Here is a 17,691-nt window from a genome sequence, read left to right as displayed (position 1 = left end):
CTTGCACCTGGCAATATAGCCTTATATCTAATTTTTTTTATGTAATTATGTTTATTTACAATCTACATCATTAAAAGAGTATTAAGTAAATTTGTTCCATGTTTTTGGGCATGAAGAAAAGACTTCCAATGATGTCTCATCTTATTCTATTTATGTTACAGTTTTAAAATAGGTTCTGAGGTCAGGTTCTATCTAGTCTCCTTGTGACAGGGCCATTATGGAATAATTCCCTTACTAACTCATTGTCATGGTGAATGGTATGCTCGTTTTGTGATTCCGAGGCTCGATGGATTTCTTCTCTGATGAAAGGTATATTTAAGTAAAAGAAAATAATCGTTTTCGTTTTGATTCAATTCGAGTCTTTTGCCATCCTCTGACACAGTGTTTCTGGGTCTATACCCTTTATCGAAGAGGCTATTGCAAGTAGACTGAATTGAATCAACTCGAGACGAAGAAGAACTGCATCTATTAAAATATCTGCAGTATATTGTGGTTAGACTGTCCTCTAACGGGGAATGACAAAATAAATAAAATAAATTTCGACCAAGAGTCAGGATTCTGTTAACCGAGATACGATAGTATCAAGCGGCGCCGCTAGGAGGAGCTTCTCCAACAATGCGTCTCAGAATACCTTAAGAACACTTGGTCATTTTGTACTCTAAACCGAGTAAAGCATTCCAACAATGCGTCTCAGAATACCTTAAGAACACTTGGTCATTTTGTACTCTAAACCGAGACGCATTGTTGGAGAAGCTCCTCCTAGCGGCACCGCTTGATACTATCGTATCTTGGTTAACAGAATCCTGACTCTTGGTCGAAATTTATTTTATTTATTTTGTATATTTAAGTCTTCGTGAAGTGTTTGATTAGTTACATACCATGGTACATCCACTATTGATCTTAGAACTTTAGACTAAAATCTTTGGATCATATTCAGTGATGTTGACTTTGCACAGCCCCAGAGGTGTAGTCCGTAGTACCAAATAGGTTTGAGTATTGCTTTGTACAGAAGAATTTTGTTATGGATGTTGAGTTTTGATCTGCGTCCAAGGAGCCAATACATTTGCCGAAATTTTAAGTCTAATTGTCTTCTTTTAGTCTGTATATATTTTTTCCAAGTAAGACGTTAGTCAAGATGGAGGCCAAGGTATTTAGCGTCTGTTACTGTTGGTATTCGTACATTTTCCATTCTTACAGGTGGGCATGTGTTGTGGCAGTTTGTAAACGTTATTTGAGATGATTTTGTTTTATTTACTTTTGTTCGCCATGTTGTGTACCATTCACTGAGTATGTCCAGATGGTGTTGCAGGTCTTGTGAGGCTTGTATGTGATCTTCATTTACCGCTAGTATTGCTACGTCATCAGCAAAGGAAGCGATCGTAGTATTATGAGACTCTGGTATATCGGCTGTGTAGAGTGAGAAAAGCAGCGGCCCGAGAACACTACCTTGCGGAACTCCGGAGTTAATAGGACAGAGGCTGGATTGTTGGTCTTTGAATTTTACTGAGAAATATCTATTTGATAAGTAGGATTTGATTAGGAGGAAATAGTTACTAGATAGTGCTAATTTTACTTTGTAAAGCAGACCTCTGTGCCAAACTTTGTCAAACGCTTGTGAGATATCTAGGAATACAGCGTTGCAGTATTTCTTTTCTTCGAGAGTTTTTGATATTTCATTTACTATTCGATGGACTTGTTGTGTAGTAGAGTGATTTTCCCGAAATCCAAACTGATGTTCTGGTAGTAATGTTAGGAATTCATGATCTGCGTATATTCTTTGTAGCAGCAATCTTTCAAAAACTTTGCTAACGATTGGGAGTAGACTGATGGGTCGATAAGATGTTACTTCATTGGGCGCTTTTCCTGGCTTAAGGATCATTATGATTTGAAATCAAATACATATTTGCTTTCTGGATACAAAAAGTTAAGGTGTAGAGTTCTTTGGTGTAATATCCTAGAGAGAGAGAGACATACTTTATTGATACAATGTACCAAAAGGCCATCGACTGAAGTCTTTCAGCCAATTTACACAATTAATATACATTATTACAATATATGTTTTTTGTTAATATTAATACAATACAATAATTAAAAAAAAATATTTGTATGTGGCGTTAATCACAATATCACTGACAATTAGTTACAATACAGATGATGATTTGAATAGAGTTGTTTATTGTCTTGACGTGTAGCAGATTTCTTCAAAGAGAGTTCTTCCTGGATATCTACGGGCACTGTCCTCTGGTATCTTCACAATGTGGGGCTCAATCAAATTTTTGTTATTGTCATTAATAAAGAAATATTTAAGCAGCTTATTGAGTCTTTCATTAATAGGTTCAATTCCAGTTTTCTCGTACAGCATTCTGTTGGATGGATTATGAAGTGGATTATCAGGATGACGCATTCTAGTAATTTGTCGAAGGCTAGTTGTTTCAGCCACCTTTATATTATTTTTGGCAGGACCTTTAGAATTATAGAAAATTGTAGAACCATACTCCAGCATGGGCCTGCAAATCATTTTATAAATATTGGCTGCTGTTTCAATCGTAATTCTCTCATTCTTGTATGTTAAACTTCTGAAGTGTTTTGCTCTAGTTATAATTTTCCTTTTTATAACTGCTGTGTGGTGGTTGAACTTCAATTTGTTATCTATTTCTATTCCCAAATACTTAACAGTTTGGGAGGGTTTAATAATATTGTCGCATATGTTTATAGTTGGTGAGTGATCTTGGATTCAATGGTTAAATGTTATTAGTTTTGTTTTAGAAGGATTTATTGTTAATCTCCGTTTATTCATCCAAGATATTGTGTCATCCACCTGCCTCTGCAATAAGTCCATTGTCTTTATTACATTTTTTCCATATGATATTACTGCAGTGTCATCAGCAAATTGTAGCAAATTAGTATTGGTTAGTCTGTTGTCGCATGTCACTGCCATAGAGATTATACAATAGAGGGGAGAGTGGTGAACCTTGTGGAACTCCTTGTTGCACTGAAAATGAATGGGAATATGTTTGATTGATCCTAACTATACACCTGCGTCTTCTAAGAAATTCGTCAATAATCCATATTAGAGAAGGGGAGCATTTCATTCTGTGAAGTTTATATAACAATCCTCTATGCCAAACAGAGTCAAAAGCCTTCTTGATGTCCAAGAAAACTCCAGCGGCCTTTAGTCCTTGCAATCTTGCTGCCTCTATATTGGATGTTACTATTGAAACAGGAAGGATTGTAGATGATTTTTCTCTAAATCCAAACTGGTGTGCTGGAATATGTTGGTTTAATTCATTAGGTATATAATCTTCCTTGGATAATTTTCTCAAAATTTTTTCCAATTACTGGGAGAAGGGTGATTGGACGGTAATTTTGGGGTAGTTGATGGTTAGTATAAGGTTTAGGGATAACTATTACAATGCCTGTCTTCCACTCATCAGGGAAGAAATGATTCATGATACAATAGTTATATATGCTCATTATCTCCTTATGAATATCTGGATCTAGTTGTCTAAGGATTTTACGATTGATGGAATCTTTGTCTGGAGCTGTATTTTTTCCTTTATATAGAGCCTCGTCATATTCATCTTCTGTGATGTCCTGAAGAGCATTCAGATTACGACTATTTTCATAAAAACTTCCAAACCAACTATCCACCTCCTCTAAGGTAACTCTATCAAAATTGTCATCCTCATCAAATTTGTAGGTTTCTTCAAAGTATCTAGCAAAAGCACTACATTTTTCTTCATCTGTACTATATGTCTGGCCATCGTATTTATCAGTTCTGAAATTTGTTGTCTAACTAAACGATTTATATTTAGACAGTTTTTTTATTTCATTCCAGTATGTTTTTCCTTTCATGGAGTTTATACTTTTACATGCTAGGATCCATTTATGTTGTTTAAATTGTGATATAAGTTTGTGAATATCTTTGTTTAGTTCATTAAATTGTGATTTTAATGCATGTGTCTCATTTTTTTGGATCTGCCTGAGTAACTGTCTCTTCAATTTAATCAGAGACAAAATGAAGGGTGGAAGATTGTAATTAAAGGGTGATTTCTTCTGTTTGGGCGAATTTTCTATTATTAATTTAGACAACATAGTGTTGAAATTTTTAATGTAATTTGGGCAAATGTCATGCCTTATATTCAAAAATTCTTTCATTCTACTATTTACATTTTGTACATTACATTTTGCTGTATTGGGAAGATTAATTTCATTAATGTGGTCAGAATCATGATGTAGATTAAAATCAAATTGCAAAGCCAAGTGATCACTTCCCAGATCTGGAGTTACAAGTATATTTGTGATATTATTTATAATATTTTTAGAACAAAATAATATATCTGGAGTTGTGCTTGGGTTACCTGCCATTATAAACGTAGGAGGAGTAGGTATTTGACAAAAATTAGAATTTTGAAGAAAACCTTTGATTTGCTTCATACGTGAGGGGCTTGATTTTGGGCTAAAATCGCCAATGATTATTGAATAATCATAATGGGATGTCTTAATGAAGATAGTTTCTTCAATTAGTGAGGAATTGTGAATATAGACTACGAAAATATGTAATTTGGAGTCTTTAAAAGGAAATGAGACATGAATGCAGTTATTAAGAGGGTTGTTTATTCGTGGAGGATTTTTTTTACCCATCTTCCATGTTTTTCTGGATTGTGTAAGACTGCCTCCTCTGAAGTTTTGGTTTAATATATTTCCTTTTTGTTGGATTATAGACCAGTCACAATATGGGTTAATAAAATCTTGATTTTTGCTTTCCACACACATAAAACTATCGATATTGTTAGCTTGTAAATAGTTGTATATTAAATATTTCTTTGGTTGAAAACTATTGATATTTGAATAAAGAAACCTCACCTTATGAGCCATTATCCTGAAATATTGCAAGGCCTTCCTGTGGCATAGTTGGTGAGTCATTGGTTGGTTTTTCCAGATCGAACATGAGTATAAATAGTCGATTTCCGCTAAATACTGGGGTAGTATCAATGTTATATAGATGTACAAATCTCTTTTTTAGCTTAATTATGATTTCGTGACGATCTTTATTTTTAGGATTATTTAGTTTGTTAGTATATGTTTCAATAATATGATCATGATGTCTTCCCAGCGCCAGCGCTTTCGTGGCTTCCCAACCGGTCTCTTTCCTTGCATTCTAGCATTCAGTGCTCGTTTTGGTAGCCTATCCTCTCCCATTCTTATCACATGTCCGGCCCATTGCAATCTTTGTAATCTAATGAAGTTTGACAGGGGCGTAATTTCTGATGGCATTTCGGAGGATTTTTTGTTCATGGACTTAATGCGTGCATTAAGAATTCCTTCGATAGGTTTAGTTGGTCTATTAGGACATTTAGGTGACCATATGCTTGGTGGTCTTCGGCGTTGCATGACCAACACTTTTCTGAAAGAGGAGAGGTGCACATTTGTGTTGAATGTTTTCCTTGGCATTTCCTACAGCTTATTGATGTGGTGCAGTTCTCTGTAGTGTGGGTACCCAAGTAGCAATTTGTCGACGCGACAACGTTGTCTACCGCGTGGCAACGTTTTGTTACAACGTTGTTATTACCTAGAAGACGACCCAATTCTGCACTAATTTGGTGGACGATTTTTGAGTTGTCTTGACGTTGCCTAGGCAACCTTAAGCGTTGCATAAGACAACTGAAGCGACTATAAAAAGTGCCTGCGTGCAATGGTTGCTCAAAGAGTCGGACTGGTTATGTTTTTTTACCTACATAAAAAGTAAACTATTTTGACATCATATAAAAGGTATTTAAATTTATATAAATACATAAATAAGGACTTAAACAAAATTACCTAAATTTATAAACGCATCTCAGATTACTGTCAAATATGGATATTCCACCTTTAAAAAACACAAGCGCTCATTTTTTATCACTTTTTTAACAAAAAATATGTAAATTTAAAAAATCTAATTTTAATATAAAAGCCAGAATTTATGTTAAAGATGTTTTGTATAAATTTAATGTATTGATGGTGTTTTTAAAGGTATTATAAAATGCCTGCATTTTTTATATTTTGTGTTTTTATTTTCTTTACATCCCAAAAAAAACAAAATGGTGCATTAAACAACATTACCAATATTACTTAAAATATACCTTATTACCAACCATAGACGGATGAGACAACCGAGAAGTCCAATCGCCGACCAAGCACGGCCTGGACCATAGAGAAATAAAAAAAAAACCTTCTCTTTTTATTTCTCTATGGTATATAGTAAGCATTTGGAACATGGGATAGGAGCAGAAGGTTCGGTTGGTTGACTGGGATAAACAGGATAGTGGTAGTTTTTAAAGAACACTCCCTCGCTTAATAGTTTTTGAAATGATGAGTAATCTCCCGTAATTATTCTAATCAGAGGTGTCAGTTTTCCGGTTTTTCTTGATGTAATTCTTTTGCAGTATCTGTGTTATTCCGATATTGGTAAGGTGGTCTTTTATATATGTATCCTCAATATCCAATTCTACCGATGATATAACACAGGCGAAATTTGTGTTTTGTGATTTATGTGGTGTTGATTGATTTTGGTTAGTATTTGTTTCTTTGTATTCTTTGACCACACTTGATTGGACTAATGATTTCAGCTTTGTTTTAATGTGTTTATTATCCTGATTACTTTTTAAAATAGAACCAGTTCTAGTTTTTATTATAACATCGGAAGAGTTTGGATCTCCAACACTCCAATAATTAGCCAACTGTAACCTTGATAATTCTTGATGAGTTGTTAAAAACAAATTTGTTTATAGTTTTTATTACTGATGGTTTTCATTTGAAGTGAATAGTTTTGTGTGTTGTTGTTAGTTACCTTTTTTTGATGACTTGGAGTGTTGATATCTTTTTGTGGGTTTTGCTGAGTTTGTTGTGTTATGTTTTCAGAAGATTGTGGTCCAATGATTATATCTTGCACTTGCTGTTGAGATAGTTGTGGTTGTGTGATTCTTTTTTTTTGCTGGATTATCCAAATGTTTTCTCTTTTTCCTTTTCACTTTTGTCCACTGTCCGGCATCATCCATTTCCATATCTTCCTCTTCTTCTGTTTCGCTGCTCTCGGAAGCCATGATTCTTAACTATTTTTTTGTATAAATCAACTAGTTAACAACCTGCTCACTAATTGCTTTGTAATGAATGAACTCGTCTTCAATGTGTGTGTTTACACTATGAAGGTTCCAAGCATACTGTAATATCCTATTTTTGTAAAGCTGCTGATTTATAGATATTTGTTACTCTCTTGTGACAGTAGTATATCTGTTCATATTTGTAACATTAATACTGCGTAAGTGTAGTAATTTGTCTTCAGATATTTTTTAATTCATACTAAAATGAGGATTGGGGGAGTTTTTTGGGTTTTTGGTTCATAGCCACACAGCCAGAACATAGACATAATATATTAACATAGACAGAGTGTCATGTTGAGCAAAGTGACATCTTTTTTTTTTGACCAGTACTGTTTCACTATTGCACAGTAAAGCTGTGACGCTAGTCCTTTCCTATGGTGCCTATATACCCCCACTTAGTTTCTCGTTACAATGTGCTAGAAAGAGAGCATCAAAATAGTCCAAGAGATCTTGTCGTCAGGAAGCACGGAAGGTATGCTCAGTCTTGTTAATATATAAGCCTATGAGCCACAAGCTAATTTTATAAAAAAAATTACACTAGTATTGAGTTGTTTATATTTATAATAAAACTGTAGTCTTCTTCTTCTCCTTTAGTTTATTGGCCTTCACCTACTTGGGTATTTGGCCAGCTCATCGTCGCGGAATAAGGGTGACATTTATTAGATGTGACACTTCATTTTAAATGAAGCAATCTCTGTAATTATTATCTTTCATCAATTTTTAGTTGGTCCAATAATGGAGAACAACGATAATAAAGGGCATCTTGTAGATATTTTTAAATATGTAGGCGACACAGTAGGACTTTTAACAGGAAGCTAGGAATTGTGAAATGCTGTATAAATTCCTGTTATGCATTACATCTTAGTCTAGCATTTACAAGTTCTTCATTGAGAGTGAACCTTGTGGATATTTTTAAATACGTAGGTGACACATCACTGGTATATACCAATAACGTATGACATATCGCTGCTTTCGAACAAGACTGGCACGATTCAAAATTTCATGTTTTTCAGTAGAAGTAGTTAAAGTTTTTGTGTCGCAATTTATGATAAATAATATGATTTTAGACTAGTATTATACAAGATAAAATCAAAATTTCTTTTGTTTATAATTAAAAGCTATGTAAGTCAAAATCTTACTACGGTTATCATAAATTTTTGGTTTTTTTCTATTAAAAGGTATACAGTTTTTAATGTAATGCGTATATAACTGATCGAATATAATTCATACTAATAGGTATACAAAAAAATACATTGTAAATATAAAAATGCATTGAAATTTAAACATTATTGTAGGTACAAAAAAAACATTGTAGGTATAAAAATGCATTGAAATTTAACATTTTGGTAATAACTAAAACGAAATACTTTTTTTAAATACGAAAGGAAACTAAATGCCTTACTTTTTATATAAAAACTACAAATCTAATTTTTTTTGCACTATCTCCTCCTTTTGTGCCTTTATTAACAGCTACTGGAATATTATTATAGAAATCGTAATAAAAGCGAGGCACAATATTTTTTTCAATTGGGCCTAATATAGCCGATTTCTTAGTCCCTGATATTCCAGGTTTGCGAGCATAAACTTTATGCAGATTTAGCCTAAACAACAAATTTGCTCGTAAATACTCTTTGTCTTCGTAGGACTTCTTGTAGAAAAAACAATTACATTCATTTTTACGCACTTCAAAAATTTTAATTTCTGTGGTTTTTACAACCTCCCCATTTTCATTCTTATAGATATCTTTTAACCCCACTTGTTCTGAAAGATCCTTCAAATTTAAAAAATCGGAGTAAGTCATTTCCCTTACTCGGTACAACTTTCCAGATTTTTTTGCTTGTCTTATTAGTGTAACATATTGGTCTGGAGCATAAACCCCACCCGTTTTCTGATATTTAGAAATTTGCCTTTCTATGACGGAATGTACATGATCAGCATTATTTTGTGTATGACCACTGATTAAGTATTTGTGCAAGATTGTATTAACATTAGAAAGTTTTGTAACAGCATACAAATATAAACCAAATAAAAATTTATTCTTATTTTGGGCGGTACCTACAATTGTCTGTATAGAAAATGATGTCGATCATTTTATTTAGTGCCACGGCTTTATCATTTAACTCAACAAGGTGATACCAGACACAAGAACCAATTTCATTTGCTCCTCTACCAGCATCTCCCTCGTGCCAAAAATAGCAAGTAACCTCAGAATCAATGGGGGATACAAACGTTAAATTATAAGTGTTTAACTTAGAAATGTAATAAAAAGAAGACGCTTTTCCAATCGGGCAAGGAAGGGCTGCTTCTAGATCAAAAAAGGGGACAAGTTTCTTTGCTTGTAGATCATTATCTTTTTCTTTTCTACTTAAATCTTTTTCTATCAAATGCCTGTCATATTTTGCTTAAATCAACTTCTTTCCATCCTCGGGGGCATTTTTAAATTCTGTACATAGATCGCATTGATCTTTTTTTTTTGGAAAAAAGAATCCAATATTGTATTCTTTTGTGAATATATCGTAATACGTTCGATAGCACGCGACAGGCAAGTTTTGTTCCTGGCATAATAATTTATAGTCTCTGTGAAGATCAGCGATACTTTTTGATCCTTCTATGAATTCCCTTTTAGTGTCAGCACGGCAGTAGTAACTTTCTATTCTAGGAATAGAATTGATATGCATCATAATGCCATCTTTAATGGCTTTATCAAGAGAAACATGATGTTTGTGCTTGCCCCTAAGTTCCTCTTCAATGATTCCGTCAGTTTGACTTAATTCCTGTTTTTCTGTAACTGTCCCTGTTATTCCTAAGGTAGATACAAAAAACTTTCTGCACACTCTAATCCTTACTCCTCCGGGTTAAAAGTGGAAAGCGTGGTTTGGTCGCCGATGAGATTCAAGATTAGAGTATTTATATTTAGGACAAATAATGGTCATTGAGCTTGCCATAAAATCTCTTTGTCGTTGTAGATTGCCCATAGCCCAATATTCTTTAAATATAAGTTTTCGCTGTTCTTCTGTTATTTTTTCTATACATTTAAGACGACAAATATTGTTACAGGGAGGAAGAATTTGATTTGCATTTCGAGAGACTTGCGTTTTAATTTTATTTCCATCTTCGTCATGGGTTACCTTAACCGAATCATACGGTTGTCCACTATTTCTCAACTGCTTGGATGTTCCTTTTCCAATTTGACAAGTTATTTTTTCTTTTTCTACCTCTCTTTGTAACAAGAAAATCTTTGTTCTCTTTCTCTAGGAGTCTGCTACTACTATTGTTGGACTCTGATTCTGACGAGGACTGAACTTCATAGTTTGGATTAGCAATAGAGTTTCCAGAACCATATGGCTCAGACTGGCGGCTTGACGAGTTACTTGAGGACGAACAATCTGTATTAGCTTCAGTATGATTCGGTTTCATCTCACAAGCATTAAAATCTGAAAATAATAATGAGTATATAAATAAAAGTATTTTAAATATAAAATATATAATCGTCTTCATTGAGTTCTAACTTGGCTGCTGAACTCAATATTTCAGATAAAAATCCATCGAAATCTAATGATCTTCACATAAAAAACTCAACCTAACACCTATGTATATGCTGGCTATATGAATCAGGGTAAACTGGTTAATTAGGTGTATCTTTGAAAATACTATGGAACTTAATAGTAACCGGTGCATAACAAATACTACCGCATAGAACAACATCGGTAAGTGGCGCAGAAAAGTTTTTTATTGCCAAGTATTTTTATGTATTAATTGCTTTTAAAGTTTCTTGGCTAATAGCTTGCGGTTTCGTTATACAGTATGTATTGGTTACTCTCAAGTTCCATTGACTGTCCTGTATTAAGAATATGAAAATACCTTCATCAGGATTAACTTCTTTCGGAAAAACCAGTGATGTGCTGGGGTGTGCCAATGTTCCTATTCCATTTTCAGGGACTGTAGACAAGTCATTGTGTATGGGTTCGTCTAAAACAAATTTAATAAAATAAGTTTTCATGGCTGCCCTGTATTAAGAACATGAAATTATACCTTCATCAGGATTAATTTCATTCGGAAAAACCAGTGTGTTGGGATCTGCTAATGTTTCTGTTTCATTTTCAGGTACAGTAGACAAGTCATTTTGTATGGTTTCGTCTAAAATAAATTAAATATAATAATATCACTGAATAATATCTTTGAAAAAATATTTACTTAAAAACTGAGCTGAATTACTACACTGATAACTTTAAATAAGTCAAGTTGACCCAGGCAGGTGAAATAATTAAGGTACCTATCTAAATTTTGTTCTGATTTTTGTACCAAATCCAAAAACTTACCGTTATAATCCTTGATTGTCACGGCAGGCTCCGCTAGCATTTGACCTATTCAAATATCGCTGAAGTTTCCACAAAGGTTCGTCCCTGTTTGTTGTGTACCATTAAGTTTCTTCTTGTTAGTTTTAAAATTACCTAGACCTAAATAATTACAGTATAAATGGTTATAAAATGAAGTATAACTGGATTCTACATTAAGGTATCGTTTAAGTCAAGATGGATAATTTATATTGTATAAAATGAAAAAGAGCTGTTAGGTTGTTAATATAAAAAGTGATTAAATATTTAAGTTGTTTTCAGGCAAAACTGTTACATCTTAAAATGATTCGACATCGTCCGAAATAAGCCATGAGGATTTTTTGTTTTGTTTTAATACCAGACTGGCACATTATGAATTTAGACCAACTCTTTTAAAACAACTCCATTAGAGATTATTTTTCGAAAAAAATCGTAACAATGCGAAATATTACGGTATTGTTTAAAATAAAATTGAACAATACCTATATTTATGAACAAGAACGACTTCTTCTTCTTAAAGTTCCCTCTCCTATCGGAGGTTGGATATCATAATGGCTATGGTCACTTTGTTGGCTGCTGCTCTGAATAGTTGTAATGAACTACAGTTAAACCATTCTCTAAGGTTCCTCAGCCAGGAGATGCGTCTTCTTCCTATGCCTCTTCTTCCTATTGGATCCTTCCTTGCATAATAATTCTCAGCAACTCATATTTTTCTCCTCTGATAATGTGACCCAAATATTCTAGTTTTTATACTTTTCGAGAACTTCATGGAACTTTTATACTTTTCAAAAGAACGACACAAAATGAAATGGCGCAATCTTGTGTATAAAAACATCATTTTTCAATGGAACTTTTCATTTTGAGTCATTGTTACAGGAATATATATGTAAAAATTTAAAACTGCTATGAGTCTTTTTGAATTGTCACAATCTTGCATGCAAAGTTCGACACTTACCTTATAAAAGTCACGACCAAACTAAATTGATACGTTTTTGTCCACAATACATGTTGCGTCTTGTCAAAATATGCCGATTTGCAGGAGCGCCATCTAGCGAATACGACTGATAATTAGATAGAGAAAACTATAGAAAAATTCTACGCCGTTTTTAAAACCTATAGTGGCATAGAAAACTCTAAAATGAGAAATTTTGAGTTGTGCCGGTCTTGTGTTGGAAAGCAGCGATATGTAGATATATTAATATTATGTGACACACATGCCAGAAGCTCGAAACAAATGACTGAATGAAAAGCCCTATCTACAACAAAAATCTCTATTGCTTTTTTTTCCATATGAAGCGCCGTTTTTATACAAAAAAATAAAACATCTCTCGTTCTTAATTTCGAGATAATTGCAAAATTAGTCATTAAATTGTCTACGCAAAAAATGGAAACGAACCATTAAATCTAGTTTTTTTATTGTATGGGCAAACGGATTTTGAAAATTCCAATATACAGGGTGTTGTTTCAAGGTCACGATTACTTTGTTTTTTTGTTAATCCGGACCTGGATTTTCTTGTGATTGGTAAATGGGTCGTTCTAATGTAAAAAATGAATATTTGTTCATTAACCTAAATAATTTATTATTAAAAGTTAATTATATCTGCTTTTTAATCTCAGAGTTTCTCAGTATCTTTATTTCTGCCATCTTTTCTTTAATACATGAGTTCTGCCATACACCCTTGTATTTACTTCACTCAGTCAAATCCTAAACATTCTCTTCCAGTTGCTGCTCAATAGCTTTCTTTACTAAAAGTGTCCACTTAATTTTTCTTCTAGTGCTCTGGTTATTTCTTTTTATAGGGTATTATTCTCTATCAATAGTAAACTGTTTGCTTTTTCCAAACAGTAGTACCTAAACTGTTTTTTTTTCAGCAAAATATTGTGATCTGTCAATCTATCTGCACTTGATGTTTTTACTGCTATTATTGAGTTTCTGTTTCTTTTATTTATGCATAGGTAGTCATTTTTGTTAAAGACCCTTTGTTCAGGTGTATCTACTAATTACTACCACCATATCTCCTCATTCTTTTCATATTCCCAGACGTTTTTCTGTGATATCTTACTATTATCCTTTGCTGATCTTTGCATTAAAATCTCCCACTTCTGTCGAGTTCTTCTGGGTGCATACAATTCACATTTATTCTTGTGGTTTGCAGTTGTATCATCAATATCCTACTGGGGATAGGACATTTTTTACAGTTTTGTCTGTACCCTTCGTCGTAATTATTGCTAACTCATTTATATCTCTTCTACTGCATGTAGTGTACAATAAGATCATTGATAGTTACTTTGCCAAAGCCTAGCCTAGCAGACTCGTTTTACTTATTCCAAGGATACTAATGCTTAGGCATTAGCCTTAGCCTTGTGCATGGCATAGGAAATATTTATTATATTCTTTGTATGTATTCACATTTTTTAACACTTTCAAGTCTGCCAACATGGCTGTTCACAGTGTTATCAATCAAGTGCCATTGACATAGCTACCATGTTTACATTTCAACAATTTTCTAATGACTGTACAAATCGGTACGGTAAATGAGACAAAATCAATTGAAAGATTTCCTCCAAATAACTTAAGGGCTAAAACAGGGAGATGGGCTGACATCAACTCTATTTAATAGGTATATCTATGGAATATTTCGTAAGAAAAATGTCCGTAAACCCAAAAAAATATTGTTTAATAAGTCTAAGCAGATTGTGATATACACAGATGATGTAAACTGAATGGGAAGAACCTCAAGAGACATCATAGAACTTAGGTGGAGCTTGAAGAAAATGCGAAAGAAATATGGCTAGCTATCAATATAGATAAAGCCCTAATACAAGTAAGGAACCAAAGAAACTTACAGAATTTTACAATAGACTATAAGATTAGCTTAGAAGTAGTAAGAGCTCATATACCTGGGTGTACAGATATCTGAGGATGGCAGCAAGGAGGAGGACATTTGGAAATAGATAATGCTTGCTAATAAAGCATACTTCTCTCTGTTGCAGGTGTTTGGATCCCATCCATAGGGAAGTAAATATATAAAACCATCATTCAGGTAATGGCAACATATGGCGTAGAAACATGGACCATGAATGAGAAGACAATAAACCTTCTTAATGCTTTTGAAAGAAAGATATTAAGGCTATTGCGACCCATAAGCGATAATGGTATATGGAGAATAAGTTTCAACCACAAGTTATACCAATATGTATTACAAAGAATCCTCTATTCGCGGTGTGCAAGTACTTGGAAGGGAAACGAGAAACGACCGTGCGCGAGTCGCGGAGAAATATTGCAACTATCTTAAATAATTCATATTGTCAATTGAAATTGTCAAATTGACGTATATTTCATACCTTCTGTCATTGAAGCAGAAAAATTATATATTGCTCCACAATATCGATATGATATGCAATTATTATATGAAGGTAAATTTAATTAATTGTATTTTGCTTGCAGTACTGCATTTTAATAACTAATTTTATTTACTACATACAATTGTTTACGTTTGCATATCATAACCTGCATCTTATTTTTTCTTCTTATTATTTTTTTGGACTATGGCCTTGATAATTATCCAGTAACCAGGACTAATATAATTGGCCAATATAATTAAAAGTGCGAATAAAAGTACAGAGCGTAGAAATAGGGGTCGCTTTGCCGAACTTGCACGGTCCCAATAGCAAATTATGCAAAAATACAAAGGTTTTGCTGGGCAGGTCACCTTATAAGAGTGGATGACAGAATACCTAGAAAAGCTTAGCAGAACTATGGTGGAACGTCGGCAAGTAAGAAGAGATGGATAGATGAAGTGACAACTGATGCTAAAAAGATATTGAGGGTGGACAATTGGAGGAAAGCAGCCAGGGACAGAGATACTTGGTGTATATACTTATACAGTCAAACCCGCTTATAGAAATAAAAATTTGAGGTCGCGAAAGGTTTCTACTATTAGTCACCACTGATCAGTTATAGGAATACTTTTGCTTGGCATGAAGACTATTCCAATAAGTGGGTTAGACTGTTTTCATTTCTTTCAACGTTAAGCATCTGTGTTCTTTTCCTCCCTTTGTGATGACTGCTGGAACTGAATCCATTTACCAAAAGTATCTGTGCTAAAAATAAAAATAGGAAAATAAATTTTGGTATTTATTCTAAATATTTACAAAGGTGCTAAATTTCTATTTTTTACACATTTAACAAATTAACTCCTTGGTTGAGCTGGTGGCCAAGTCCATTGGGTTGGAGGAGCTTCTTTTAATAGAGGTTCCCAAGGCTTCCAGTTCAACATTTTTCTGGCAAGTATTAATTCATTTTCAGCTTGTACAATTACCTCTTCAATTTGTCCACATCCTATTTGTTTTTCGATAGCAATGACATCAGTAGTTGACTTCAAAATCTTTGATCTCTCATTTATTATGTCTGCTGTGTATTTTCTGTAGGCGGCATCCTCTGGCATTTTTTGTAAGGTCCTCAAAATTTTACTGTATAAAATACCTAATGTATGGTGAGGATTTTTGGCCACAGTAAGGCCAGTTAATCCAGTTGCAAGTTTTGCAGCTCCAGCCATGTTATTTAATCCAAATTTATTTTCACGTAACTGGAACTGGAATGAAAAATGAAAGTATGTCAACTGTCACAGAAACTACCCAAGTTGTCAAATTTACGTTGTGCTGAAATGTACTGTCAAATTTATTTGACACTCAGTCCGAGTTACTATTAGAGGTGGACGTACTTTTAGTACCTGCTTGCATTTCTAGCCGAAATATTTTTATAAATGGTTGAATTCATGACAATAAACATATTGTATGAATAAAACATAAAAAACGTGTATGCTTATATCGATTGTAGCTAAAATTTCAACATTTAAGACCGCGTCTCACCATCAAATAATTTGAGCAAACTGCGGAAGTAGGTCAAAGTGACGTCACAATTGCAGTTTTTTTGAAATTCTAAAAATCTGTGCTCATTTTACTATCAGTCTAGTTTGATCAAATTTTTTGTATGTGGCCTCAACCATAGCCACCTTTACTTTACAAGCCATGAAGTTGAAACTTGGCAACATCTAAGCGTAGACCGGTTAATTCTGACAGTTCTCATTTATTTTTAAATGTTTTTAAATAATATTCATTGTATTTACAGAAAAACTCAAACATTTTACAATATTTCGTGCTCCAAATTATAAAGAATATTAAAAGGTATGTATTAAGACGATTTTAGTTCAATATAATATATTTTTATATACTATATTTTATAGTATAATATATTTTTATATAAACTTACGTGCATATAGAAATGCGTCCACTTAAAATTTTTGTCATTTTTGATGTCTTATATTTACTAAACCTGTTGGCCGATTCAAGTGATTTTTTTAATATGTTATAGCCTGATTCTTTAACAAAATACGCTGTAATAATATTGTTGCTAAGCAGTTAATTCTAAACCCCAACACTTCACATCAAACCATGTGAGAAATTGTTGTTATAGTTATTTCTAGCGATATTTGTATATAATTTAAAATAAGATATTATTTATTTAAAATAAAGTACTTTACACATATTCTTGTTATTGGTTTTTTTTTGTATAATAATAATAATATATTAAAACCCAACTCTGGTTTTCTTAATAACATTCTGTTTTTTTTATTATTTCGTTTGTGTTGGATAATAAAAAAAGTTAGCTACTTTAACAACTAGATTTTTGTTCTTTATCAATTCAGGGTGTTTCTAAATAAGTGCGAAAAACTTTAAAGGGAAAGGAACAAAATGCAAAATTTTGACGCCTGTCAAAATTTTCAGTGTATTTTAAATGCAATCATTTTTTTCGAATCCTGAGAAAACTAATAAGTATTTTTGAAAAATTTAAACGCTGAATGAAAGATTACTTTATTACCGAGGGCCGAAAGTCCCTTAGAATGAATGAAAAGTTGTTTTTGAATGACATATTTGAAACTAAAAATCACACTAAATTTTCTTAATTTTTCGCCCCTGTAACTTATTAAAATAAACATAGAAGTTTTCAGGGACTTTCGGCCCTCGGTCCTAACGTAATCTTTCATTCTGCGTTTAAATTTTTGAAAAATACTCATTAGTTTTCTTAGGATTCGAAAGAAATTAATCCCATGTATATTCTTGTTATTGGTTTTTTTTTGTATAATAAACGTTACTTACAAGGAAGTACTTTTAATTTTATTTTGTACAAACTTCTAATTAATAATATTTTCTTGTTC

General features: G+C 33.1%; 1 protein-coding gene across 1 annotated transcript; it reads right to left on the bottom strand.

The window, feature by feature from the left end:
• Positions 1-15,598: 15,598 nt before the first annotated feature.
• On the bottom strand, positions 15,599-16,122 carry LOC126884611 (NADH dehydrogenase [ubiquinone] 1 alpha subcomplex subunit 5). The gene has a single exon (XM_050650615.1). It carries the CDS (start codon positions 16,030-16,032, stop codon positions 15,667-15,669), a length of 366 nt encoding a protein of 121 aa, XP_050506572.1. The 5' UTR covers positions 16,033-16,122; the 3' UTR covers positions 15,599-15,666.
• Positions 16,123-17,691: the final 1,569 nt, after the last annotated feature.

The sequence above is a fragment of the Diabrotica virgifera genome, chromosome 5 (genome assembly GCF_917563875.1).
Source record: "Diabrotica virgifera virgifera chromosome 5, PGI_DIABVI_V3a".
Classification (NCBI taxonomy): Eukaryota; Metazoa; Arthropoda; class Insecta; order Coleoptera; family Chrysomelidae; genus Diabrotica; species Diabrotica virgifera.
Note: the sequence above shows the minus strand (reverse complement) of the source record. Positions and strands in the feature narration are given on the sequence as shown.

Excerpts from the sequence above, each read along its gene's own strand:
- LOC126884611 (XM_050650615.1), bottom strand. The coding sequence starts at position 16,032 with ATGGCTGGAGCTGCAAAACTTGCAACTGGATTAACTGGCCTTACTGTG.